Source organism: Astatotilapia calliptera, chromosome 22, assembly GCF_900246225.1.
Source record: "Astatotilapia calliptera chromosome 22, fAstCal1.2, whole genome shotgun sequence".
Lineage (NCBI taxonomy): Eukaryota > Metazoa > Chordata > Actinopteri > Cichliformes > Cichlidae > Astatotilapia > Astatotilapia calliptera.
Window position 1 is genome coordinate 20594064 of NC_039322.1, and position 25675 is coordinate 20619738.

Sequence of the window (25675 nt, forward strand, 5' to 3'; positions counted from 1 at the left end):
TGGCCTGGAGGCCTTATGTTTGACAGCTTTCATGTTTGATAGCTATTCACAGCTTTTTCCTGCAAAAAGAAGGCCTTCACCATAGCCAATAATACTACACCAAAGGAAAGAAGTATTAGATAAACAAATAAATTACAGAGATTTGATGGTTTTTCCTGTTTTTGTTTGTTTGTTTTTGTAAAAGAATTCTCTCAGTTGACACAAATCATCAATTTTACAATTGCAGGACAGTCTCCACAGTGAGCTAACAGAATTTTGTTTTATATAATTTTACACATTTATTTCTTACAATTGAAGCCCAGAGCAGCATTTCTTTCAAATGTAGAAAACCGTTATTTTTGACATTACACCTCCTTTTATGTATTAAAGTACCTCAAACTTCTTTATACTTATAGAAAGGGGAGCTACACTGCTCTGGCCTACTTAAGATCATGTATGTGCCTCACAATAAAGCGCTTTGAGGTGACAGTTGTTGTGATTTGGCGCTGTGTAAATAAAGCTTAACTGAACTAAAATAAAATGATAACATACAACACGTAGACCCCAATGTTTAACTCTCACCTTGACTCTTCATTCGGTGTTTGAGGCGTATGTGTACGTCAACCTGGAGTATGTCAACCCCGCCCCGATTTTATCCTCGATTGCGATTGGCTGAGATGGACGTCAGTCACTCCTTCCCCCCCTCAGCGGCCCCTCCTCACCCGCGACACTCTGGCAGTAAAACGAGGCTGCTGGCTGCTTGCTACTACCGGGAGAAGATGCACTAGCTTTCCCCACGGAAACGTAAGCATGTCTTTTTGAATTATTATTATTATTTTCGCTTTCTCTCGAGTGAATTTATTCGTGTGTTTTTTTCTATAGTTGTTTAGCTTCCGCTGGCATTAAGCGCTGGGCAGCGTTCTCGTGGCGGCTGTCGGTGAGTGTTTCGGTGCTCACGTTAAAAGTATCGCTTTCGATAGAATTATTAATGGGCACCTCCAGACATCAGGTTCTTAATAGACGTGTAAGGATCGACTTATAGCGGGTATTTTTATAGGGGTGTTTCGAGCGCATGGGATATCTTGGTAATTTTTGTTTACCCTGACAACTTTGTGTTGCTGTGCTGGCAGCAGGAGCCGAGCATTGCCTTTTGGTGCACTTAGACGGGACACCTGTGGTTCCCACTTCCCATGGAGTCCTGTCCTCATGAATGCATGCTTCGTGTAACCAATCCGCACTGGCTGCTTCTCTGACATCAGTGTCATCAAAATATGTATTTATTCATTTACTTTATTCAGCTTGATTATATCCGATATTTACATTGTAGTGAAGCTGAGATTTAATCCATGGTTTAATAAAATCTTTTATTTATTTGATAACTTTAATTGAACCAACACTGGATATTACACATACTTTTCAAAAAAACAAAAAACAACACCCCCCCAAACCCGACATAAACCTCTTTTTCATATTAAAAACAACCTGGCCAAATAACCTGGCAATTATTTAATAATGAAAATAATTGTTGTTTACTCACCATAATTCATGACCCTCTTTCGTTTTTACTGTAGAACAACTAGACCATGCACCATCTAGCCCAGACAAGATGATTTTAAGCACGAGTGACGATGGCTGAGCCATTCACAGTTTGGCTGTGGGTACACAGTGCCAGAGCAACATTCAAGCTAATGTAAACACAACCACAGCCCTGAAGGTTTTTGTTAACATGTCTAACATCAGGTTTGTTCTGATGGTTTTTTTTACGTTGATCTGTTTTTTCACATGAATTTTGTGCTTGCTGAATATTCAATGGTAGCACGATGAAGAGCTGAAATACTGAAATTGATAAAAATGGTTGATTCAGTTTTTTTTAAATAATACTTTATGCTTTATATTGTAAGTTAAAGACCCTACAACATTAGAAACAAACCCCAACAATCAGACAACCCCCTATGAGCAAGCACTTGGTGACAGCGTTGGAAAAACTCCTCTTTAACAGGAATAATCTTCCAGCAGAACCAGGTTTAGGGAGGGACAGCCTGCTGTGATGGGTTGGGGGTGAGAGGAAGAGAGAACTACATATTTTGATTGTTGTTGTAACATAATAGATTAATGGTAATGGTACATGTAATTTTATCTTGCTGATAAAATAAAAAAATATCTGTCAACAAGGCTAATATATCAGCCAGTACCGATATGTGATCATTGGTTATTGTTATTTTAAGCATCGATATTGACCCACATTTAGAGAGTATATGAACAGAAAAACCTCTAAATGATTTACTTTCAGTGGCTGTTTGGCAAAACTGCTGGGCAGATGACTTATTTGAAAAGTTCATAATTTATCAGATTCATGAATGTTTTCAAACCAGTTTATTAGCACAAATGCCAGCTTTTCTAACTTAAGGTTAGTTGGGCAAAACACAGCATTTAAAAATGGCACCCTGTTCGTTGGGGAATTTGGGATGTTTCTGGCATTTAGAGATCTAATCTGTTAATCTCAGAAATAGCCGGCTGGTTAATGCATAAAAATAGTAATTCCTCAGGCCCTAGGCAGAGTATTAGCAGCAAGAGAGTGTCCATAAATGCGGCAATCTGTTTTCAAACCCATTTGTTGGCATGCGTCTGCCTTGGTGAAGTGCCCTTGTGCAAGATATTAATTTCCCACTACAAGTGATTCTGTTCCAGTCTGCTCTCCTGGCACAGGATCTCAGGCCAGAGGATTATTGCTCTAAGGGAGTCGGTTTTAAGTCTGTCAATCAGCTGATTCCTGTCCAGCTAAAATGTTAGGTTTTTTTGTCCCTGCTGCAACATTTTGGGTGCAAACATCTAGCCAGGCCTACGTGACTCGCTGAGTTATCTCTGTGTCACTTTCTCCTTTCTGTAACACCCACTTTAAAGCTGGTAAATACAGAAGACTCTTGTTAGACTAACACACCAAGTGGTTGGTCTGAGAATAGCCCACCTGTGGTTATATGAAGTTAAAGGATCTTATGTCTTACTTCCATGCCAGCCAGCTGGTCAGCACAGAGACTAGTGTGAAATCTTTTTCTGCTTTTAACACCACATGTTCTATAAATAGTTTGGTGTTTTATGTCCCTCAGATTTTTCATAAAGAATCAACAAACTTTATTCTTGGCTTTGCCTCTTTTTTTTTTTTTGTATCCATAGCAACCAGTGATTGAAGCAGCAACACAAAGTGTCTCTTGTCTCAGCAGGAAGCAGACAGAGAGACATCTTTTGTGATGTAGCCTTTATAAATACACTGGTCAGGAATCTAAGTGCATGCTGTTTAGCTGCACATGAGAAATAATCAGTGACTGCTGAGTGACATATTGGGGCTGCTATGTGTATCTTTGATCACTCGCTCATACCCACATGTGTTTTTTGTTTTTTCTCTAACGGCACAAAGAAAATGGGCACTGTATTTCTTTCAGTGCTATCAGTCATGCACACTTGATGTCAAAGGTCAGATAAACTGTGCTGCTGCCACCATCTGATCACACCGTGTGCTGTCACACATGGGTTTATTTTTGTCACAGAATTTGGGGTATTGATGTCTGAAATGGCTAGATGAAACCTGCAAAAAGTGAAAATCTTTCTGTTTGGTAATAACAGGATCATGCACTGCTTCAACCCAGTGATTCTGACCAGTAATTCGTCATTGCTTTGTGAGTCAGTCAGGTAAAAATGGAGAGCAGATATGAAAATGATGTGGACTGTTGGGTTTTTTGCAGTCCTGTTGTTGCAAGAGTTTGTGGTTGAAAGCAGATGGATTGGCTGGTAAGTCATGGTCTGTGTGTTTGCCATGCCAGAACTGGAAACTCCAGCCTTACAATTTCTCAGGCTTCAGCCTGAAACCAGTGAGCAATCACTGTGTTGCCTGTAGTCATGTTCAAATTAAAAGAGAGGACATTCCTGTGGTCTTCATATTATGGCTGTAAAAGCATACTTGGAATTCTTCAGGAATACTTTGAATGAACACAAGCGTTGTAATCTTGTGGGCATCTGGTGAGTCTTGAATGGGAAAAGCATAGGCTGCATATCAAAGATGAACGTAGCTTTCGGGTCTGAAAAATCAAGCCGATGGAGATGTCTTAAACTTGGATTTTATTTAATGTCCATTAGGAGGCGATTCTTCTGGTTTCAGAAAGAAGTCTTATTCTGTAAAAGTGTATATGACCCTCAGCTCTCCTGAGCCATGCACTGGAAAGTTCAACATACCCACAGGATCTTCCCATTATCTGAATTCAATTACCAGGTCATGGTCATTTGCTAAATTCAAAGTGTACTGGCAGCAGAGTTGCCAAGGAAAGGAATTTGAAAGTATGCAATGGGGAAAAATATGAACACATTAAACACACAATACAAATTGAAAGCAACACAGCGGTATGTGAGAGGAAGAGTGCTGCAGTGTTACAAAATGTTTGTGGTTTAAAAAAATATTTTTTAGCCTATTTGAAGTCAAGAAAGACAGAATAAATAATAAATGATAACGCTTTAAGTTGTAATCAGGCCTTTAAACTGTGATCTTTGTAAGCACGTTCTTACTCAGTTTATGGTCTCAGTCATTAGTTTCAGGTTGTATTGAATGCACCATTCACCTTCTGTAATGTCTGTCCCCCATTAGAGTATAAAAAGGATGATAAGTCCTCTCCCTCAGTGCCCTCTGCAGGTTTCATAATAAGACTTCACTAATCAGTGGGTAACTTGACCTTGACTGCATCTATCTTTTAGGTAAAGTCTGTGAAAATGGCTACAAGAAGAATAATCCGCTCTTGTATTTACACGTCTGACTTTTGTCTGTTGAATCTGTGTGTGTGTGTGCTCAACTAAAAGCTGCTTTAAAGTCCAGTCTTGAAGTTTAGGGGATAAACTGTTGTCATTCTGGGCCTTGTAGGTACTTTTTACTGAAGTGCAGTGTGCAGAAAATCCACAATATGACAAACGAAGAACATATCAGAGTTATATTCATTTATTGTTGTTAGCCCAAGCAGCTCTTGCGCTGCTCAGTGTCTAGAGTCTAAACACATTTTCCATTTGCGTTTGTTTCATCTCTTCACAAAATGACAAATTCTTACCCACAGGGAAAAAAAAGAGTCCCTTTTACATCTCCTTTAAACCTTTTATTCCCCCATTAAGCCCTTGTGACTCAGCAGCGTTGGCCCTTACCATGAGAATGACCTGTTTCCATCTTGTGAGATCACTTACAAGGTGTTGGGCCATTAATGATTGACTCACATTACATAAGACTGAAGGTAAAACCCCAGCACTTCTAGTCTTACAGTGCAGAGGCCTTGGTGAGATACAGTCCTACGGTAATCAGTCAGCTGAGCTAAGTAGAGCACCCGGTGGGGTGTTCAGGGACTCGTCTCATAGAAGCCAGAAAGGCCTCCGTAGCTGATAAACTAATGCACAGCAATTGCTGTGGTTTTGCTCTGAGAAATGTGAGTTTCTGCTGACATATATGAAAGGAAAACAAAATGACAGGAATGGGAGGGAGGCAATGTTAACCATGTTTGTTCAAGTGGTACTTGATAATTCTTCATTCATAATCGCCACATATTTTGCATGTAGCTTTTCAGAGAGCCTCAGATGTTGTAAACTTACTGTTGAGGCCCTGAGCTCCTACATTATATGTAAATGCAATGTTGTATGATTGCATTAATCTTTTGTTGTTTACACTACATACAGGTGTATTTACATCGCTGTGATATGCTGTTGAGCTGTGCAGTAAATTCATAACATATTTCTGTGAAGCTTCTAATGCAGCTCAAGATGCCAGACATGTCGCAGCCTGAAAATTGCAAACAGAACAGCTTGATGAGCTAAACTGAGCTCCCTGAGTTTATAATCTGAGGGCTGCTCAGATATGTTGTCTGACCCTTTAGCCTGTGCAGTAGCTGTGAAGTAAGTGGGCCGTCCATGTGCTTCATTCTGCTTTTAGCCGTGTGTTTACTGTCGCTAGCCTTGTGTTTTGGTGTGCCGGGGGTATCGAAGCGCGGTGCGGTGCGCATTCTTTCCTGTTGATGACTCACGTCCTGAGCATGGGACTGACTGCAAGCAAGGGGAACCACAGACTACACACACGCTCATAAACCACCAGAGCTTTCTCAGTTTGCAGCTAGCAGCAAATCCAAACAATTACACCCATTTGCATACATTCGGTCACACGCAAACCTCAGAGGCATTCCCTTTCCTCTCACATGCACAGTGTACTTCCACAGAAAGAGAGGGCTGTGCAAAAAGGGAGTGCCATTAACGCACAGATACAAGCACAGCAAGGTTGGAGCATGCCATTTGAGGTGAGGAGACGAATGAATGTTGCATCACATGGAGCGTTGGTGTGTACATTTAAGGCATCAGGAAAAACTCCTTAAACCTGTCATGCAAAACTAGGTCTCCTTTTTATTTATTTTGTTTTACAATTACTAGATTGGAGACATAGTGGCTGTGAAAAATATTCAGTCACCAGTCCAAATCCTTGAATTCAGGTCTTCCAATCATGTCCTTTCCCACGGGTGTATAAAATCAAGCACCGAGGCACGCAGACTGCTTCTACAAATATTTGTGAAAGAGCGGGTCGCTCTCAGGAGCTCATTCCAGCGTGGTACCGTGATAGGATGCCACTTGCGAAATTTCCTCACTACTAAATATTCCACAGCCAACTTTTAGTGCAAGGTCCAGAAAGATATGGATGAGCGAGTTTCTTGTGGAAGAACTTGCCTGGCCTGGACTTGATTGACCTCGACCTGATAGAACACCTTTGGAATGAAACTGCGAGCCAGGCCTTCTCGTCCAACATCATAAATGCGCTTCTGGAAGAATACTCTGAAATACCCATAAACGCTCCAACACCTTGGAAAGCCTTCCCAGAAGAGCTGAAGCTGTTATAGCTGCAAAGGATGAGCTGACATAATATTAAACCCTGTAGATTAAGAATGGGATGTCACTGAAGTTCACAAGCGAGTGAAGGCAGATGAGGGAGTAGCTTTGTGTCATTGACACATTTATTTATACTCTTACCTTCCCTTGAAGCCAACTTCACATGGAAACATTGGAAACATTGTCAGGCTTCTGTGCTCAGAGCTACTGCTGTGTGCCACAAATGAGTTTATTAAGGATATCCACTCTCAGTGACATCATACAGAACCAAGAGAAAAACCTCCTAAAATTTAGGGTTTAGAGCAGTTTAAACAAATGTTTGGCTGAAACTGATGTCATACACTATACAGGATACTTAGACCTGTTGGCCAACAGTGTTTGGGGGTACTGTAATCACATTACATTTTCAGTAACGCAGTAATGTAACACATTAATTACATTACAGTTACAATTATGCTATTACTTGTGTCAGTTCTTCAGTTGTCCAGGCGGATAGAAAAAAAAAAACATCAATCAAACAATCGTGTTTTTCTTCCTGTGCACTTGTGCTACAAGCAGCTGATTTCAGTTTGTATGCGGGAGGAGGAAAACAGTGGAGCGGTACTGTGGTAAAGCTGTTGAGGAGTGGAGACGTGAACATTACTTTTATTTTTACTGCACAAAAGGACGAGAGGCTGATGGTAAAGTGGAAACTGCGTCCATGACAAAAACGACTGCATTGTACTGCTAACACTGCTTCAGCTTTTATCTTTGTGCTGTTGACTTTTGTTCAAAACTAAAAGAGAGCTCATATGTGTGTCCACCTTAGGATAGGTTAGAGTTTGTGTTGGCGTGTGAGACTGTAGCCTATAGGCTTATATTGTTTACAGGTGCTGGTGTGTTTCAGGGCATTTTTACAGACTAATAAGAAAATAATTCCTCTGTGATGAGCAATTAGATAATGTGCTGTAGGGCTGCACGATATTAGGAAAACCTGCGATGCGCGATAACTGTGATCAATATCGCGATAACGATATGACTTGCGATAAAATAAATAACAAAAAAAACAAAAAAAACAAATACATAATTTCCGTTTTACTGCAACAGTTTTATTTAAAGAAAGCTGCTGTATTAGCAATGTAACAACAAAGTGCACTTTAACATAACTTAAATTATACTGAAAATTATCTCAATGCAGTTGTTCATTCAGTTGTTCACTCACCAAGTAGTTATGATGCAAGTTGAAACTGGAGAGGAAACTTTACTGTAGTGCTTGCGTAGTCTTCAGTTTGGCTCAGTTCAAACATGACGGTCTTGCGGCATGTTTCGTACATTTGTGGAATGGCGACATGGGAAAAGTAGTTTTGTGAGGGGGTGTGGTATCTCTGGTCCACTTTCTGTATCAGACTGGTGAAGCCCTCTCTGCTAACTGTATTTATAGGCATCATGTCTTTGTCAAAAAATGTGTAATGGCCTCTGTTATTTCTTTGTACTGCTTCGACGTTTTCTCATAAGGAGTTCCACTTGAAAAACTCGGATACAGAGTCGGCTGTTGGACTGCTGTGCTCTTTGGCTTAACATTAGCAACATTAGCTAGCCCCGTCTTTCTGGAACTCTTCAAACAGTTCTCTGTGGTTGTATTGAAGATGATGGTGGAGATTAGTCATGTTTCCTCTGGTGGTTGCCACGAGTGTTCGGCAAGTTTTGCAGAGTACCTGTGTTTGGAGAACGTCGTCTTTATCAAATCCAAAGTACCTCCAAATAAGCGAGGTACTATTTATTTATTTATTTATTTATTTATTTATTTTAAATTCATAGTCAGTAGCGTTCTCGTCATGTGTCTCGCTCTCAGCCATTACAACTCTGACTTGTTGCTGCAGCGTTGTTCGCTCCCAACCTGCGTAGGAGGCGGGCCTCTAATCCATTTGATTGGTTAATGCCGTGAAGGGCTCTATTTGACTGGTCAAATGTGTAAAGGGGTTTCTTTGATTGGTAAATTCTTTAAAGCATGTGTGTAAACGTTTCAAGGTATCCAATTATCGCAGTTTATGCCGTCTTTTGCGATGGGCCCATCGCACAGGCTGATATCGCGATGACAATAAATTTTCGATTTATTGTGCAGGCCTAATGTACTGCATTACTTTTAAGACGTAATGTGTGACTTTTAAGAGGAGAACATGGAAAGCGATGTACCTCTGTTCTCATGATTATCTGCTCATTTTACACACTTCTTGAACAGTGGGCTTTGGTTATAACACTTGTGTTCTACTTTGACTCATTTATACAGGGAGTGCAGAATTATTAGGCAAATGAGTATTTTGTCCACATCATCCTCTTCATGCATGTTGTCTTACTCCAAGCTGTATAGGCTCGAAAGCCTAATAACTATGCAAAATAACTGCCCATGAACTGAGAAAAGTCAAGCGTGCAGCTGCCAAGATGCCACTTGCCACCAGTTTGGCCATATTTCAGAGCTGCAACATCACTGGAGTGCCCAAAAGCACAAGGTGTGCAATACTCAGAGACATGGCCAAGGTAAGAAAGGTTGAAAGACGACCACCACTGAACAAGACACACAAGCTGAAACGTCAAGACTGGGCCAAGAAATATCTCAAGACTGATTTTTCTAAGGTTTTATGGACTGATGAAATGAGAGTGAGTCTTGATGGGCCAGATGGATGGGCCCGTGGCTGGATTGGTAAAGGGCAGAGAGCTCCAGTCCGACTCAGACGCCAGCAAGGTGGAGGTGGAGTACTGGTTTGGGCTGGTATCATCAAAGATGAGCTTGTGGGGCCTTTTCAGGTTGAGGATGAAGTCAAGCTCAACTCCCAGTCCTACTGCCAGTTTCTGGAAGACACCTTCTTCAAGCAGTGGTACAGGAAGAAGTCTGCATCCTTCAAGAAAAACATGATTTTTATGCAGGACAATGCTCCATCACACGCGTCCAAGTACTCCACAGCGTGGCTGGCAAGCAAGGGTATAAAAGAAGAAAAACTAATGACATGGCCACCTTGTTCACCTGGTCTGAACCCCATTGAGAACCTGTGGTCCATCGTCAAATGTGAGATTTACAAGGAGGGAAAACAGTACACCTCTCTGAACAGTGTCTGGGAGGCTGTGGTTGCTGCTGCACGCAATGTTGATGGTGAACAGATCAAAACACTGACAGAAACCATGGATGGCAGGCTTTTGAGTGTCCTTGCAAAGCAAGGTGGCTATATTGGTCACTGATTTGTTTTTGTTTTGTTTTTGAATGTCAGAAATGTATATTTGTGAATGTGGAGATGTTATATTGGTTTCACTGGTAAAAATAAATAATTGAAATGGGTATATATTTGTTTTTTGTTAAGTTGCCTAATAATTATGCACAGTAATAGTCACCTGCACACACAGATATCCCCCTAAAATAGCTAAAACTAAAAACAAACTACAAACTACTTCCAAAAACATTCAGCTTTGATATTAATGAGTTTTTTGGTTCATTGAGAACATGGTTGTTGTTCAATAATAAAATTATTCCTCAAAAATACAACTTGCCTAATAATTCTGCACTCCCTGTATTTGACTTTGTATGTGTAAAGCTCATTGCGTCTGATTCCATGTGAATTCATTTATATTGAGCTCATGGAAATGACTGTATTTGGATATTTATGGCTAGCTTCCTTTAAACACATCTACTTTGGACTTTAGGAATTTCAGAGGCAGACAGACGCACAGTGAGTCAGTGATTCTTCTGTTTTTATCTCGTCCTGATTATGGATGCTGCGTGTTGCTGTTGTGTTTAAAATAAACCTGTGTTGCTCTCACATGTTGTTTTTTTTAAACCTACCTTCTCCGTTCTCTGCAGTGCTGGATGTTGCAGTGGCCTTCAAAGGTCAGCGTGATGCTCCTGGCTGCTCGTCTGTGATCTCTGTTGCCACGGTTTCCAGAGATACAAGACAGCGGTAGGTGGAGGATTAGTCGAGGCGCAAAAAGATGACATCAACATCACCCACTCACAGTGACAGCAGCGGCTCCTCTAAACATGACGGCAGCCAGGTGTGTGTAACATCTGTATGTGTTACTATTGTGTGATGTTTAATTTGTTAAATTCTAATAACATCACGCACTGTGGTGCCCATCAGGCTATAAAACGTGAGAAATTATTAATGTGTTTCTGTGTGTCCATTGTCTCACTGTCAAACAGTTGAAAGTGATTCACTTATTCATGGTTGTTCACTGTGACCAAATTTTAATTGTTCCTACAAATGCGTGCCACATTCGTCAGGCGGAACAATAACTGCAGCCATAGTGTTTCTGCTGTGATAGTGAAATGTATACACACAACACAGTCATTCACTGTCTGTCTCATGCTTCGTTGCCCTGTTGTCCTGCAGGATAACTGGGAGATTGTGGAAGGGCTCAGGGGGGTTCCTGCCAGCATGCAGGAGCCTGAGAAGCAGGGAGGCTTCCTGCTCAAGAGAAGGAAGTGGCCCATGAAGGGCTGGCATAAGGTGAGGGCCTCTGCTGGCTTCTTAACGCATCAGACTGCAGCACTGCTTGTTGTTACAGGAGACTCTTAAACCCTTCTGCTACTGCTGTTGATCCTTTATTTAAGAGTCTTAGACTAAAAATGTTAGTTGTAGTGCAGCATTTTATGTAATCTTTCTATGATGCATACTAGTATGATGCTAGTGCTAGTATCCTGATTTGTTGTCTGTACCTCAGGCTGTTTCCACATTTCCTCCTCCTCCACTTTTTTAGCTCTCTGTATTTCCTCCTTTCCATTCTTTTGACTCCCAGCTGATTACACTGTAAACCTGACTCATCCCCCTCCCCTTCTGATCTCAGTGAGTGTAATCATACTTGGAAACTTTTTCCTTGCGACATGATGGAACAGCCCCTTTAACAGAGCATAGTTTACCTGATAAAGAGGCCTTGAGCTCTGTCAGCGCACTCTTTTATTTAGCTTTCTTATTTGTAAAATGCAGCGTTCCCATAAACTGCTTATGTCAATATATGATGATTATCTTTAATCATTTGGGTCACTTATCTCACTTCAGTAATAAAATTTAAATGTCAGGTTCAAGAGAATTGAAAGGGACTGTTGTGCAAATCTCCACAGTCTGCATTGTGTTTAATGGTTTATATACGCAGTAATTAATAGACCATGGCACGTCTGTAAATAAATACAAATTAATTTATCTTCTTCCAACATAGAGATACTTTTTGTTGGAGAAAGGCATCATGAGATATGCAAAGCGGGAAAGCGATGTAAGTATTGTTTTATGACTCCATCTGTCTCTCTTCTGTATATACAAACTTATGCACAAGTTAAATGCCAAGTGAAAAGTGTTTTATTTATTTATTGCACAGATTAGTAAGGGGAAACTACATGGCTGCATAGATGTTGGTCTCTCTGTAATGTCAATCAAGAAAAAAGCCATGTGCATTGATCTGGATACGGAAGACAACATCTACCACCTAAAGGTAACTCTTGAGACATTTAGTTACATTCCCCGTTATTTTTCTTACTGCTGTTTGAGATGTATCCTCACTAGCAAGGGCCTCAACCTCGGCAGGTCTTCTCTTTGATTTCCTTTGTGTGTTTCATAGAAAGACACCCGCAGGAGCTTTTGTTCTTCAAGTTTGCCTCAAGCTAATTTGACTTTGTGGCTTCCAGGTGAAGTCGCCGGAGCTGTTTGAGGAGTGGGTGTCAAAGCTGCGTCATCACCGTCTGTTTCGGCAGAATGAAATAAGCATGTATCCCCACGAGAAGCATCTCTTCCACCCCCATGCGACATCCTCTCCCTCTCTTAATGAATCGCTTAGGAAAGTAAGTTGCCCCAGTCCTCTTGTGTAAGGAAAAAAAAACATCCTTGGGGATGTGTTGTGCAAATTGTGTATCATCCTTTGTCATTCATCTCAAATAGAGGGCGACTCTTACCAAGCAGGCGTCAATCCACCAGTCTAAGATAAACTCCTGGCTCCACTCCTCAGACGACATGGACAAGTGCTGTAAAGGTCGGTTTGTTTGTTTCTGTCTTCTTTCTTATTTCTTACCTATCACAGCATGTCTTGGTGCAGTTAATCTTTTATTTCTGTGCCTACAACTTTGATCTAATAATACCTTCTCTTTTTTTTTTCTTTTTCAGACTTGGAGGACTGTGAGTCGTATCTGCTGGAACTGAACCTGCTGCTGAAGAGCATGGAGGTCCTGCACCGCACATACTCAGCTCCAGTCATCAGTGGACTACAAGTGAGCACAGGCACTCGGATTAAGCTGCCATTAGTGGTTCTTTATAATAATCAATGTGTTTCCCATATAATTAAAGTCAATAATACAAAAGCAACTTAGTTACCATGCTGGTGGGGAACATAGACAGGAAGTGGTGGGTCTAAGTTGTTAGTAGCCACTGAAGTTTCACAGTAAAAGTTGGTGTTTGCCTACAGGTGGATAAATAACATATTAAAAAATGCTTCTTTTTATTGCTAAATGTATTTACAAGTTTATGTTTGGGAAATGTAGTTAAAGCTGTTTGCTGTAGTGTCCACCTGCTTTTCAAAGAGATTAGTAAGACAAACTGTTATGTTAATAATACAGGCTTTCCACCAGAAATGTTAGAGCTGGTAGTTGGCAAGGGTGTGGAGGAGGATACAGTAAATTCATTGCATTGTCTTTTAAAAAAAACAAAAAACTGCGGAGGGTCACATTAGGCAAGATGGGATGCTGGGATGGGAAAACACTGGTGGAAACCCTGATCTTGGAATTCTTCTAATGTTGTTACAACCTCAAAATATGTCTGTGGTGCCACAGGCAGCTACTTATGAGATCCCCAAAAAGGAGAAGAGGCCGAGGAGGTGGCGGTCCAAAAACAATGGCAAAGACACAAAAGCCACGCTACAGGTTCACGCCCTGCTTCTTATTTTTTTCCTCTGCTGCTTATGCTTTGATATAGTTCAGTCATTAAATGGTGGGAAAGAAGGGAATGTAATGTCTCACTTTTGTCTGTATTTGACTGCCAGGTTCCAAGCTGTATCTCCTCCCAGCCCCAGTCCCAGTCCTATCGCCTTCATGCCTCCAATCCAAATCTCTCCACCGCTGAGTCAAACACCCAAGAAGTCTGTCCTGAATCCCCAGAATCACCTGCAGATGCTTCACATCTGCAAAAGGACTTCTGCCAACTAGCCAACAGCAGTGAGTCCTTTCCTGGTTTACTGTAGATTTAAAAATATGCTTTTTTTGTGTGTTCACTGCCATACGACAAAATTGTTTCCATGACAACTCAGTATTTGCTGTGTCCCTGCTTATTTTCCCGTCTCTGACATTTGCCTTTCTCCAGTCCACGTCAAACTGAAGTCAGCATTTAGTTCCCTGGTGGCAGAGAGAGACAGGCTGAGACACACTATTGACCTGCAGCCCACCCAGCCTGCGCATGTTGTCGGTCTAAAGACCGCCTATGCCTCAGTGAGTGACACCGGGTCAAATTCTATGGTCCTGTGGAATTACACCACAAATACTCACAATACCTGACAAGTGGTCTGATTATACTCACCTGGTGTCTTTTTATCCAATTCAGGATTCTGTAGATGCCCCACAGTCCTTGGTGCACCAGGTCTCCAGTGAGAGCAAAGGATCAGAGTCCTTAACGGAGTTCTTTGACGCTCAGGAGTACCTCCTGTCCTCTTCCTCTTCTGAGAACGAGGTCAGACATCATCTGCAAGATCAACTGCATCTCCATGTTCAAAACGCAATAAATGATCAGCTGATTCATTCCAACGTTGTTCCCACACAAAAAGTTTGGCATGTCCAAAATATTAGTTAGTTAGTTTTTGTTGAATATTTAGCCACGTTTAACATAATCGGACACCATTATAACCATTTATATATGACAGAGAAATCGTAGGTCTGCTTTTGTTCCATAACACACACATTATGGAAATGACTTGAAAAACACACACAGATTAAACAGTTTCTGTGTAGAGATTTAAAAAATAATTATAGTGTAAAACTAAAAACACACGCAAAAAAAATCAGCAACACTGTTTTTGTTACATGGTTGGTTTTTCTAAAACTTAAAGTCAGGGTAGAGGGAGGTGTAGAAGTGTAGATTTCTCTCAACCAGTTGAATGAATACTCAAAGACAATTCTGCAAATGGGATTTAAAAAAATGACTGCCTAACTGAGCTTTACTAACATGTCACTCCTAAAATGTTCTCCTCTATCCCGATGATGCAGAGGCTTTCTAGATCTGTGTGCTTTTGTCCTTTGATTCAGTATCCTGCTGGCTCACTGACCTTTCATCATTGATTTCCTATCTCAAGGTGTCTGACGATGACTCGTATATAAGTGATGTCAGTGACAGTGTTTCCGTGGATACCTACAGCAACGCTGGGGGGAGTGAGAGGCACAACTCCGGTAAGTAATAAGGCAACAAGCTGTGCATCTGTGAGAAGTCATTGTGACACCCACTGTGTATGAAAAGCTGAATCCTAATCTGAAATTTGTAGTTCAAATCATTGTCATAATGTAGTGAGGAGGAGAGGAGAGAGGTACAACAGTGAGTGTCTACAGCCATCTGTACAACACGGTGGAGGCCCTGTCGTGGTTTAGGGACTAATTTTGGGCCCAGAAGTGCTGGCGATGTAATAACATCTGCAAAAATTATACTGTGTAAATAAGGAAAGGACCTCTAGGGACATTTTCCGTGACGTAACAGCATCAAATAAATTATTGATGCCTAGTAACAGTAAGATTTCATACTGATATTTTATTGATATGGATACTGACATTTGTTATGCTTTGAAAATGTGACCTATGTTGCATTCGTGTGGACAATTTTCAGTACATCCTTAACCAGTTTGGAGCTAATACAATCACTAAGTATCAGTGAAATAAATCTTTGGCTCCAAAAATGTGTTGAAAATCGGCACAGACTCCCAGACATGTTTACAAACTCAGTGCAGCGTTGTTTAATGCAGTGTGTGACCGGCATGAAAGCTGTGGTTTTTAATCTTTTCACAAACAGAAGGAACGACATTCCTGCAATCAAATCATTCAGTCCCAAATGCAGTTTTCCATTTTTATTAGTTTCCCCATTTGCACCAAACTCAGCCTTGTAGGTCGTCTTCTTGGTGTCCTCCACAAGTTCGTGTATACACTTGGAATCTGCATACATAATCATATTAACATATAAACAAAACAACAAAACACTCCTCCCATGCAAACATCAGTGTTCACTTATGTCTTTTAAAGCCATGCATATTAATCTGTCTCTTACGACATCGTATTTCTTCTGTAGTGAGCAGCGTGGTGACGCTGGCTCGTCGACGCTCCACTCTGCCCTCTCCCTGTCCCGCCAACAGCGTGAGCCTGTGGAACATCCTGAGAAACAACATAGGCAAGGACTTGTCCAAGGTGGCCATGCCCGTGCACCTCAATGAGCCACTCAACACTCTGCAGAAGCTGTGTGAGGAGCTGGAGTACAGCGAACTCCTGGACACTGCTAATCAGACTCAAGACCCCTACCAGCGCATGGTGAGTGGGAAATATTTTACATGTGGACTACAAACCGGCACATGCAAAACATTCAAATTAGCATGTTCTAATTTTCCTGAGACACTTTTGAAAGTCATATTCACAGAGTTATTTTTACAAGAGTTTGAGGTTCAGATCCTCTGACAGGCATATTAATAACACACCTAGCAGACATAAGCTCTGTGCTCTTCCTCAGGAAGCTAATGTGATGTTTGTTTTGTATAATGTGTACTTTTTCTGGAGCCGTCAATAAATATTTAATTACAAGGAAGTCACTCACATAAAACATAAAACGATACAAACTGTGGTGTATTACCTTTAACACAAATTCATATTTAAAATAGGGTCATGTATGAATGCACACACACACAGATTTTGCCTCTGTTAGTTTCTTCTCCGACAAATTCCTATACACAGTTTTATCTTCATAGTCTGGGATGTGAATTTTTTGCAGAAACCAATTACAGGCTCATTCCATGGAAGATAGTGAGTGCTTCCTGCCTGAGCCCACCCTGCTCACAGCTTTTTGTTTTTTTTCTTTTGTAGTGAAACAATGAATTTGAATTTGACCTTCATACTATGAAAATTATTGGACTTTCAGGCCCTCAAGTATGTAAAGGTCGGCTGAAATTTGACAACTTCTGCTTTATCTTGTTTCATTAAAACTGCAACCAAATCAGGTCTTGTATCAGAGTGCAATGTAAAAAGGAGAACAGCTACCCATCCCATACAGGGATATGACCCATGCAAAAACTCACCTTTGAAGTTGGTTGTAGGTACAAAGATGTTCTGACGGGAAACAAAAATATTATTTTACTTCTTAGTGTGGGTTTGAAATTGATTGAGCTCCAGTGTATGAGGGGGCTCAAGCTTTCCCTGTGGCTGACTCTGAGGGTGTTTTTGACATATTTATTTTTTGAATAGAATGACAGAGTGGGAACATCTTACTGTTCTTGTTTGGAACCAAGTGTCATTCACTGAGCCATCCCTTTCTTCCTTCCTTGTGCAGGTGTATGTTGCTACATTTGCAATATCTTCATATGCATCCACCTACTACCGAGCAGGAAGCAAACCCTTTAACCCCGTCCTGGGAGAGACGTACGAGTGCGACAGGCCTGATAAGGGCTTCAGGTTTATAGCTGAGCAGGTAGAAGTCACAAAGTTTACACATTCTCTTCAGACTGCACACAGCTGCTTTGTCATCTCTAAGTTAATGCAACTGTCAAATTATTTGTGACAACTTCATTAGATTCTGTTTACAAAAAGTGGAGGGGAACATATGAATGCCACTTTCTTTATGACTCTTTTCACAAAACTAGCCTAGTAGTAGCAACAAATGTAGGGCAGTGAAATGGTGCCCTGCGGTGATCTGATGCTTTATTGGTTGTATAGCTAGCAAAGAATTAACTTTCAACTTACAGACCCAACCTTTTCATAAAGGACCTCATTATTGTTTTCTTTTTCTCCCCACTTTCCAGGTGAGTCATCACCCGCCTGTGTCAGCATGTCATGCTGATTCAAAGAACTTCACCTTTTGGCAAGGTGAGCCCCGCAGGGATTATTTGGAATAAACACCCCACATCCACCCTCTTGTCTGCCTGGGCTTCTTGCAGATTACACCAGAGCTCCCACACCTTGTTCCTGTGTGTTTGCTGCATGCTGTAGATTTTACATGTAGCAGAAACTAGTGTCTTAGCCGATCTAAATAACCTCATTTGACCATCATCTTGTACCTTCCTATCATGTGATAATTAACTGCTTAGCATCATTGCTCTCTATAAAATGACTCTATTGATTATACTAATATAGCTTGTGGAAGCTCTGATGCATTCTGGCGCGTTGTTAAAAAATAACTGAGCAGCCTTGGGTAGTCAGAGAAGCTACAGATTGTTCCCTTAATGCTCTATTGTTCTCTCCAGATGTTCGATGGAAAAATAAATTCTGGGGAAAATCCATGGAAATCGTTCCCATGGGAACCACCCGTGTCACACTACCTGCGTAGGTTCTTTACTTTTTTCTATTTTGTTGTGGATGTGTAATGAGTGCAAGCTAAATGGTGCATTGTGTGTATATGTGTGTGTTTTCTGCAGGTTTGGGGACCATTATGAATGGAACAAGGTGACATCCTGCATCCATAACATCCTGAGTGGCCAGCGTTGGATCGAACACTACGGCGAGATGGCGATCAAAAACATCAACAGCAATGTCTGCCAGTGCAAAATTACATTTGTTAAGGTTAGTACACAAAGATGCTGTGTGTAAGCCACCAATATTAGAGTAAACTTTCCCCCCCTTACTGTTTGTAATATTATTTTGCTAAATACATGTGATTCTCTGTCATGCTGTTGTTATTAGTAATTTTAACATGTTATTTTTTTTTTTTTATAAGCTCCCTTATCATCTGAGCAGGCTCGTAAAAATGATCCACGCTTGTTATAAAATTACTGCTCATTCAAATGTCCATTTCTTGCACATAAAGCCATAATAGCAGTAGTAAGCCAAATTCCTTCAACGCTAGAAGCTTAAACAGCACCATCTACTGGACAAAAAAGAAGCTGACCTGTAAAAAAAAAAAATGTCAGAAAAAGTAACAATGCTGCAGTTTCTTTTAAATTTAAGAGGATTCATTTAGGATTTAGTGCATAGTTTGTATGATACAAATAATGTCTGCTTTTGTATGGTGTAATGTATATGTATCGTGTCCTTCTTTTTAAAATGAAATATAAATATTTCCTTTTTAGGCAAGAACATGGAGCTCTACAGTGAATGAGATAGAGGGTGTGGTTACAGATTCAGATGGAAAAGTGGTGCACTCCATATTTGGAAAATGGAACGAAGCAGTGTTTCAAGGGAAGCCACCGTCTGCCACGTGTATCTGGAGAGCAAGTAAGTGAGGAGTCGCTGGAAGTGTCGGTCACACTGTCTTGCACCGCTTCAGTCAAAGCGCACAACTGACCTGAACATGATATTAGAGCTGCTTGTTTTTATGTCTGTCTGTGTTTAGATCCAATGCCAGTGGACCAAGAACAGTACTACGGCTTCACCCAGTTTGCGGTGGAGTTAAATGAGCTGGACCTTGCTTTAAGACCTCTGCTGCCCCCATCGGACACGCGCTTCAGGCCGGACCAGAGGTTGCCACTCTTTGTCTCTCATTCCTGTGTACACACTGTAACATTGAGAATCTCAGTTTGTTTTCTTAGTCCTGATTACAATAAACAACAAAAACAGATGGTCTTATACAATAGATAAATTCAAAGCTGTAAAATCTGACCATTTGGTTCCATGAGCTTCTGGGCCAAGTCTGGCTTTGCCCATGTGGTGTGAAGCAGCACAAGGCAGAGGTATGAACATAACCATAGCAACAGCTATACTAGTCTAGATCCAGAAAGATGAAGAGTATTGTGTATGTCCTTGCTTGTAGAGAGAGATTGTCCTTTAAACATAGACTGTATATAGAACATGAAATCATCCATTAATTACCGAGGCGTCGTCTTCAGGTCTCACGTTGACTATTTTGGCTGTCAACAACTTGGTGTTTTGAAACTGGATGTGATGCACTATATTGCCAAAAGTATTCACTCACCCATCACCAAGCACAGTACAAATCATCAGATAGAGTAACTGGACTCTAGGGCAGTGGAGACGTGATCTCTGCATTGATGAATCATACTTCTGTCTCTGACAGTCTGATGGATGAGTCTAGGTCTGGTGGTTGCCTGGAGAAACTGACTGCATTGTGTCAAGTTTGGTGGAGGGGGGCTTATGGTATGGGGGTTGTTTTTCGGGCATTGAGCTCAGCCCCTCATTTCCAGTCAAAGGAACTCTTAATGCTTCAGCATACCGAGATATTCTGGACAATTTCATGCTGCCAACTTTGTGGGAACAGTTTGTTTATGACCCCTTCCTGTTCCAACATGACTGCACACCAGTGCACAAACCAAGTTCATAAAGACGGTGATGAGCGAGTTTGGTGTGGAAGAACTTGACTGGACGGTACAGTCCTGACCTCAACTCGATAGAACACCTGTAGGATGAATTAGAGCAGAGACCGTGAGCCCGGCCTTCCAACGTCTGGGCTCACAAATGCGCTTTTGTAAGAATTCCCATAAACACTCCTAAACCTTGTAGAAAGCCTTCCCAGAAGAGTTGAACCTGTTATAGTTGCAAAGGTGGGCTAGCATTAAATTAAACCCTGCGGATTAAGAAGTTCATATGTTCATACATCGGTGTGTGTGGTTTTGGATCTGAGAGTTAACTCAGATGAGTTCAATATGTCAGGATCACCTCAGCTGGCCTCCACTGTTTGATAAATATATCTTGTTGAATTCTCAGAGACTATGTTATTTATTCTTGACCTAGCTGTGGCTGTAATACGTTGGTGGGTCAAGTTTGAGCCACTTAAAAGTGATACACAATTTCTTTAAAGGAATTATTCCTCTCTTCCTTCACTGCCCTCTGGTATTTTTGTGTGCCTTTAATATCTCATACCAACATATTGTAGGTATGGTTACCAGCATGTGGCTGACATTTTCCCCAACATTTGTTTGCTTGTGTTAAGCTAATTTTTGCCACGATTACTAGTGTCTGGAGTTGGCTATCGTGTGTACTCCTGCACATATTTCTTCCTGCCTATCCTCTGGTGTCTATTTATTTCAGCTTCCCATCTTGTTTTTATCTGGACTGTATTGTTCAAATTTAACTGAGAACGTACATTAAGTTTTGCATATTTAGTATTGTATACAATAGGTTTTAAAAGAAGTTTGTGTTAAGGAGTTTCTGTTTACTTTATCCTCCTTTTTCACTCTTACCATAATCAACAAAAACAACAACATATTGTATTCTCTAAGATTGGAAACCAGAGATCTTGAGTATAAACACATTAGCAGATTGTTCACAGACAAATGAGTCCGAGAAACGTTTTCTTCTATATAGATTTTCCCCCTGCTGGCCATTACAAAGAATGCACATTGCCTTTTAAAAATGCATTTGCTTTACTTTTCAGACCAGGAAGTTGTGTTCATCTTTTATGTACAGTCTAATATTTTAAATGTATAGTAAGTTTTTTTTTTAATTACTTGTTCAAAAGATATATTCCTACTGTCCTAGAATAGTTGAATAACTCTATAAGTATAATAGCTCTATAAGAAGGGACATGTTTCAGTGAGTCAACATAAATACATAAATCTTTGTTCTTTCATTTGAATTTGAGTAACTAGAAAATGTTTTATTAACATGAATCCAGCAGGTTTACAAAGTTGTGTAACAGCTATCCAGTGATTAACTACCAACATTATGTTATTAAGTGACATCATTCAGAAGTTAATATTGTTACAGCGGCATCAAGTCACTTCCGAAACTGCACGAAAGCTGGAGTTTTTCTTTTTTGTGGAGGTTGGGAATGGCACTGACAGACAGCAGGAACAAATCTGCACTGATCCCCACCCTGACTGTGTTTCTGTATATTTATTCCAGGCTGCTGGAAGAGGGGAATGTAGATGGAGCTGAGGAGCAGAAGCAGAGAATAGAGCAGCTCCAGAGGGAGAGGAGGAAAGTGCTGCAGGACAACAACATGACACACCAGCCACGCTTTTTCAAGTATGCTCTTTTCCTTGTCTGTAAGGTCTTTGTGTGCAGTGTTTGTGTGTGTTTGTTTGTTTGTTTGTTTGTTTGTTTGGTTGGTTGTTTTTTTTCCCAACATAATCCTGGGCTTGTTGTAACTCAAATTACAGATGAGGGTAAAATTATTAGCTCCTGTATGAAATTTAAAGTTTTTATCATAATGTTCCTTTTAGCAGAGCAAATGATTTTCAACATGCATTTCTAAATGCACTAGTTTTCTGTTTGCACCCAATAAAATAATTATTTCAGGAAAAAACAAAAAATACAAGGGTCAAAATGATCAATCCCCTGAAAAACTGAACGTTTTATTAAGCTATAGCACAAACAAAGCTTAGAGCATTTCAGAGTTAACCTAATTTTGATTTTGACTTTATCTTTCAGCCTACACACAGAATAAAAACTTCAGTAAGGGTTTGAGCGGTCACTTGAGAAAGCATCAGGTCAAAAACAAAAGAAATCAGTTTAGACTTTAACCCTTTACAGCCGATCGGAGCGGGCACGCTCTGTTTTGCGTAACTATTTTTAAATCCCGGTAGCTCTGCAACCAAGTAAGCTAGCGCAATAATTTTTTTTGCATATGAAACCGGAGGAGTTGTACTTACATCTTATGCCATCAGCTTGTCCTCGGTCACAGTTTCCTTCCACATATAGCTTTGCAAAAACTGCATAAAAATCACTTGCAGCAACAAAAACATGATATTCCAGAAACACGCTTCGCCGATCCATCAGCTGTTTGTAACACTTCCTACTCCATCAGCGCGAACTATCACATGACCGCATGACCTGCCCGAAACCGGAAGTGACGTCATTTTGCGGAAATGTAGTTTTTTATGATCGAGGCCTTATGAGCTTGTGTTTTACTTGTTATGTGTTTTAAAAAGTTATGTTTGACTTTATGACTTTCTGTGTCGTTTCTGGGATGCTTAAGACTCATATTGCACTGCTGGAAATAGTTTATTTTGATGCATATGCTGTTATTTTGCAAATTTGCACTATAATATTTATTTTTGTTTTTCCTGCAGTATATAAAAATTGGTGTATTTCAAAAATAAAACTATGAAGACACTCAAAATAAATTTCCTGTGGTGGGAAACTAGTTTGTGTAACTTTTTTGTATTTACAGTTTTGAGGGATAAGCCTCTTAAATTTCTCTAACTAGAAATATATGTTAAAAAAACAAAAACGATTTTCAATTTTTTTGTAGTTTATTGCACTTTTTTGCAATTTATGTAATTACTATGCACCTAATGCAGACATATTATTAAAGTTTGGGCTATAATGGTTGTATTGATGTATAGCAACTTGAAATGCTCCCAAAAATGGCTCCACAGCATGTAAAAATATAATATAAGCTCTGGTGAACTTGGTTCTATGGTAGGTCTTAAAGGGTTAAAGAATTGTTGCTGCTCACAAAGCAAAGTAATCACAGTGTTTCCAAGTGTCAAGAACTGTAGTGAGAAGTATCAAGAAATTCAAATGGAGCCACAAAGTACAGAACTAACCTGGCAGAGGTAGAAAGCAAAAGACTCAAACTAGTGAGAGATCTAAAGAGCCTGGAACTGCCAAGACACTAATGAATGATTTAATCAAGTTGGGAATTGTAGTCTCAAGGAAGACAATCGCTAGAATCCTGCCAAATCCTGGCCAAAGAAACTGTTTATATTTGGAGAACATAGGGAGAGGTGTACAGCCCAAAGAACGGTGTCCCCACAGTGAAACACGTTGGTGTGAATATTATACTGCGGGGACGCTTCTGGAACAGAGAATCTCATCAAGGTGGAAGGAATCATGAAGAAGATAATGTGAAGATAATGAAAGAAAACCTCAGCGGCACAATTATGTCTGAGTCATCACTTTGTCTTCCAACACAACAATGACCCAAAACATGGGTTGCTCCCGGTGAAGACGTACCTCCAGAAGACCAAAGTGAATGTCATTAACAGACCTGCACGATGCCCTGGAAATCTGTGGGGTGATTTGAGACCAAGGTCTGTGCCAGAAGACCATCAAATCTAGAGGCGCTTAAAGGTTTGCCAAAGGAAAAATGGGCTGATGATGCTCAGGAGACGTGAGTGAAACTAGCTGAAAACTACAAGAAATTACTGCAGGCTGTTATCCAGCAAAAGGATACACTGTTACTATAACTGACTAAAAAATGTTTTTTGTGTGCAAAGTAACGTAATGTAAGCATCCAAATAAAACCAGGATGTTTGGAGAAATGCTTTATAATATTTGGGAAATGTTCACAGGGGAGCTAATTTTTCTATCTTCATCTGTAGTTCCTATTTGTAATTTTGTGGTGCGTCGGTCAGTATCTGTCAGTCATACTAATTCATGATCATTTGTGTTTTGCTGACAGGAAGTCTAAGGATGACACTTGGGTGAGCAACAACACGTACTGGGAGATGCGCAGAGATCCCGGATTCAGCAAAATGGACTTCCCTGTGCTGTGGTGAACTTTGGATTTAACCAAACGTCTGCAGTCGACTTATTATTAAGAGGGAAGTATGAAACTGAACTGAGGGCAGACTCAAAGTGTCCTGACCTGCCTGTGTAATGTTCCATGTCAGTGTAACCTGGATCCACACTTCCTGCTTCCTCTTTTAGAACTGAGCACAACCTATAGAACTTTTATTGGTGTGTTTTGGTTTTTTGTATTCTTTTTTTTCCCAATGGTTCTTCCTAGGCTTTCACTCCTGTAACTGTAATTTACATGTAAGCGTAGACTAAAGGTGCATATCTGTATGTTTCACTGTATCTCTGCTTTTACCAAAGTGCCTTTTCATTGCAGTGCTGCATTCAAGGAGCTGCTGTAGCAGTTTTGCACTTTTATTCAGACTAAAAATGTTTTAATGATGTCAGTATGATTCTTAGCTGGAGAGAAAATGATGGTCAGGGGCTGATGGGAACTTGTGCAGATGTTTTGTTTTTTTTTGTTTTTTTATCTTGCTCATGTGCTCCATGGAGTTAACATCGTGACTCGAAGAATTTCTTATTATTCCAGCTGATGCCCGATTAGAGATTCTTGTGATAAACAGGAGTCCGTATGCTGCCTTGTTATAATCAATCCTGTCATGGGATCCTGTGCACAATTTTTTTATTGAGGAAATGGCAATGACACTCCATGTTGAAAGAAGATTAACTCTACAAGGGATGGACAAGTAATGGTGTCTCACTGGTTCTTGTTTGCCTCACTGCCAGTCTCTTCAAATGGTCATCAAAAAAATGCCCCCTCATTGAAATAAACTTGGCACATAAAGTAAAGAAGCGTGTGTTTGGTTGATTATTTCTTTGTTGCAACAAATGCTTCTTGGCAATAAATCTTACACAGTGGGAGAGTCTGTTTATTTCCACTTAAATTTGTAAGGAAAATGCATGAGCAGCAGAGTTGAGTACGTGAATTACACCCCTGAAAGGCTTCTCTACCAATGCCAAAGTTTTTAGCTTAGCTTTTTCTGCTTTTTACTCTTATTTTGTGTCATTTATTTGATTTGATAAATAAAGTCTGAAGAAACAAGACATGCTGACAATTTAATATTTATATATTTGATAAACAGGGGGCTTATTAGCATGCGGAAGAATCGTACACAGCCACAACAGCCTACGACCTCCTCCTGCTGGTCAGCAGCTTGGTCACACACTGCATTGGGCTTGAGGCAGGCCATGCCATCCTCTCTATCCCCACATTCTGGAGGG

The 25675-nt window shown here is 40.4% G+C and overlaps 1 protein-coding gene across 1 annotated transcript; it reads left to right on the top strand.

Annotated features, from left to right (window-relative positions):
- Positions 1–688: 688 nt before the first annotated feature.
- LOC113014677 (oxysterol-binding protein-related protein 3-like) lies at positions 689–25243 on the top strand. The gene is made up of 22 exons (XM_026156352.1): positions 689–783; positions 10691–10881; positions 11220–11336; positions 12043–12096; positions 12199–12312; positions 12506–12658; positions 12756–12846; positions 12978–13081; positions 13640–13729; positions 13849–14020; positions 14166–14290; positions 14403–14528; positions 15148–15241; positions 16125–16360; positions 17370–17507; positions 17839–17902; positions 18280–18358; positions 18451–18595; positions 19102–19246; positions 19365–19491; positions 21833–21955; positions 24339–25243. Exons 2-22 carry the CDS (start codon positions 10819–10821, stop codon positions 24433–24435), a joined length of 2457 nt encoding a protein of 818 aa, XP_026012137.1. The 5' UTR covers positions 689–783; positions 10691–10818; the 3' UTR covers positions 24436–25243.
- Positions 25244–25675: the final 432 nt, after the last annotated feature.

Excerpts from the sequence above, each read along its gene's own strand:
- LOC113014677 (XM_026156352.1), top strand. The coding sequence starts at position 10,819 with ATGACATCAACATCACCCACTCACAGTGACAGCAGCGGCTCCTCTAAA. Across the intron at positions 10,882-11,219 it reads CTAAACATGACGGCAGCCAG|GATAACTGGGAGATTGTGGA; the intron begins GTGTGTGTAACA and ends GTTGTCCTGCAG. Across the intron at positions 21,956-24,338 it reads CACCAGCCACGCTTTTTCAA|GAAGTCTAAGGATGACACTT; the intron begins GTATGCTCTTTT and ends TTTTGCTGACAG.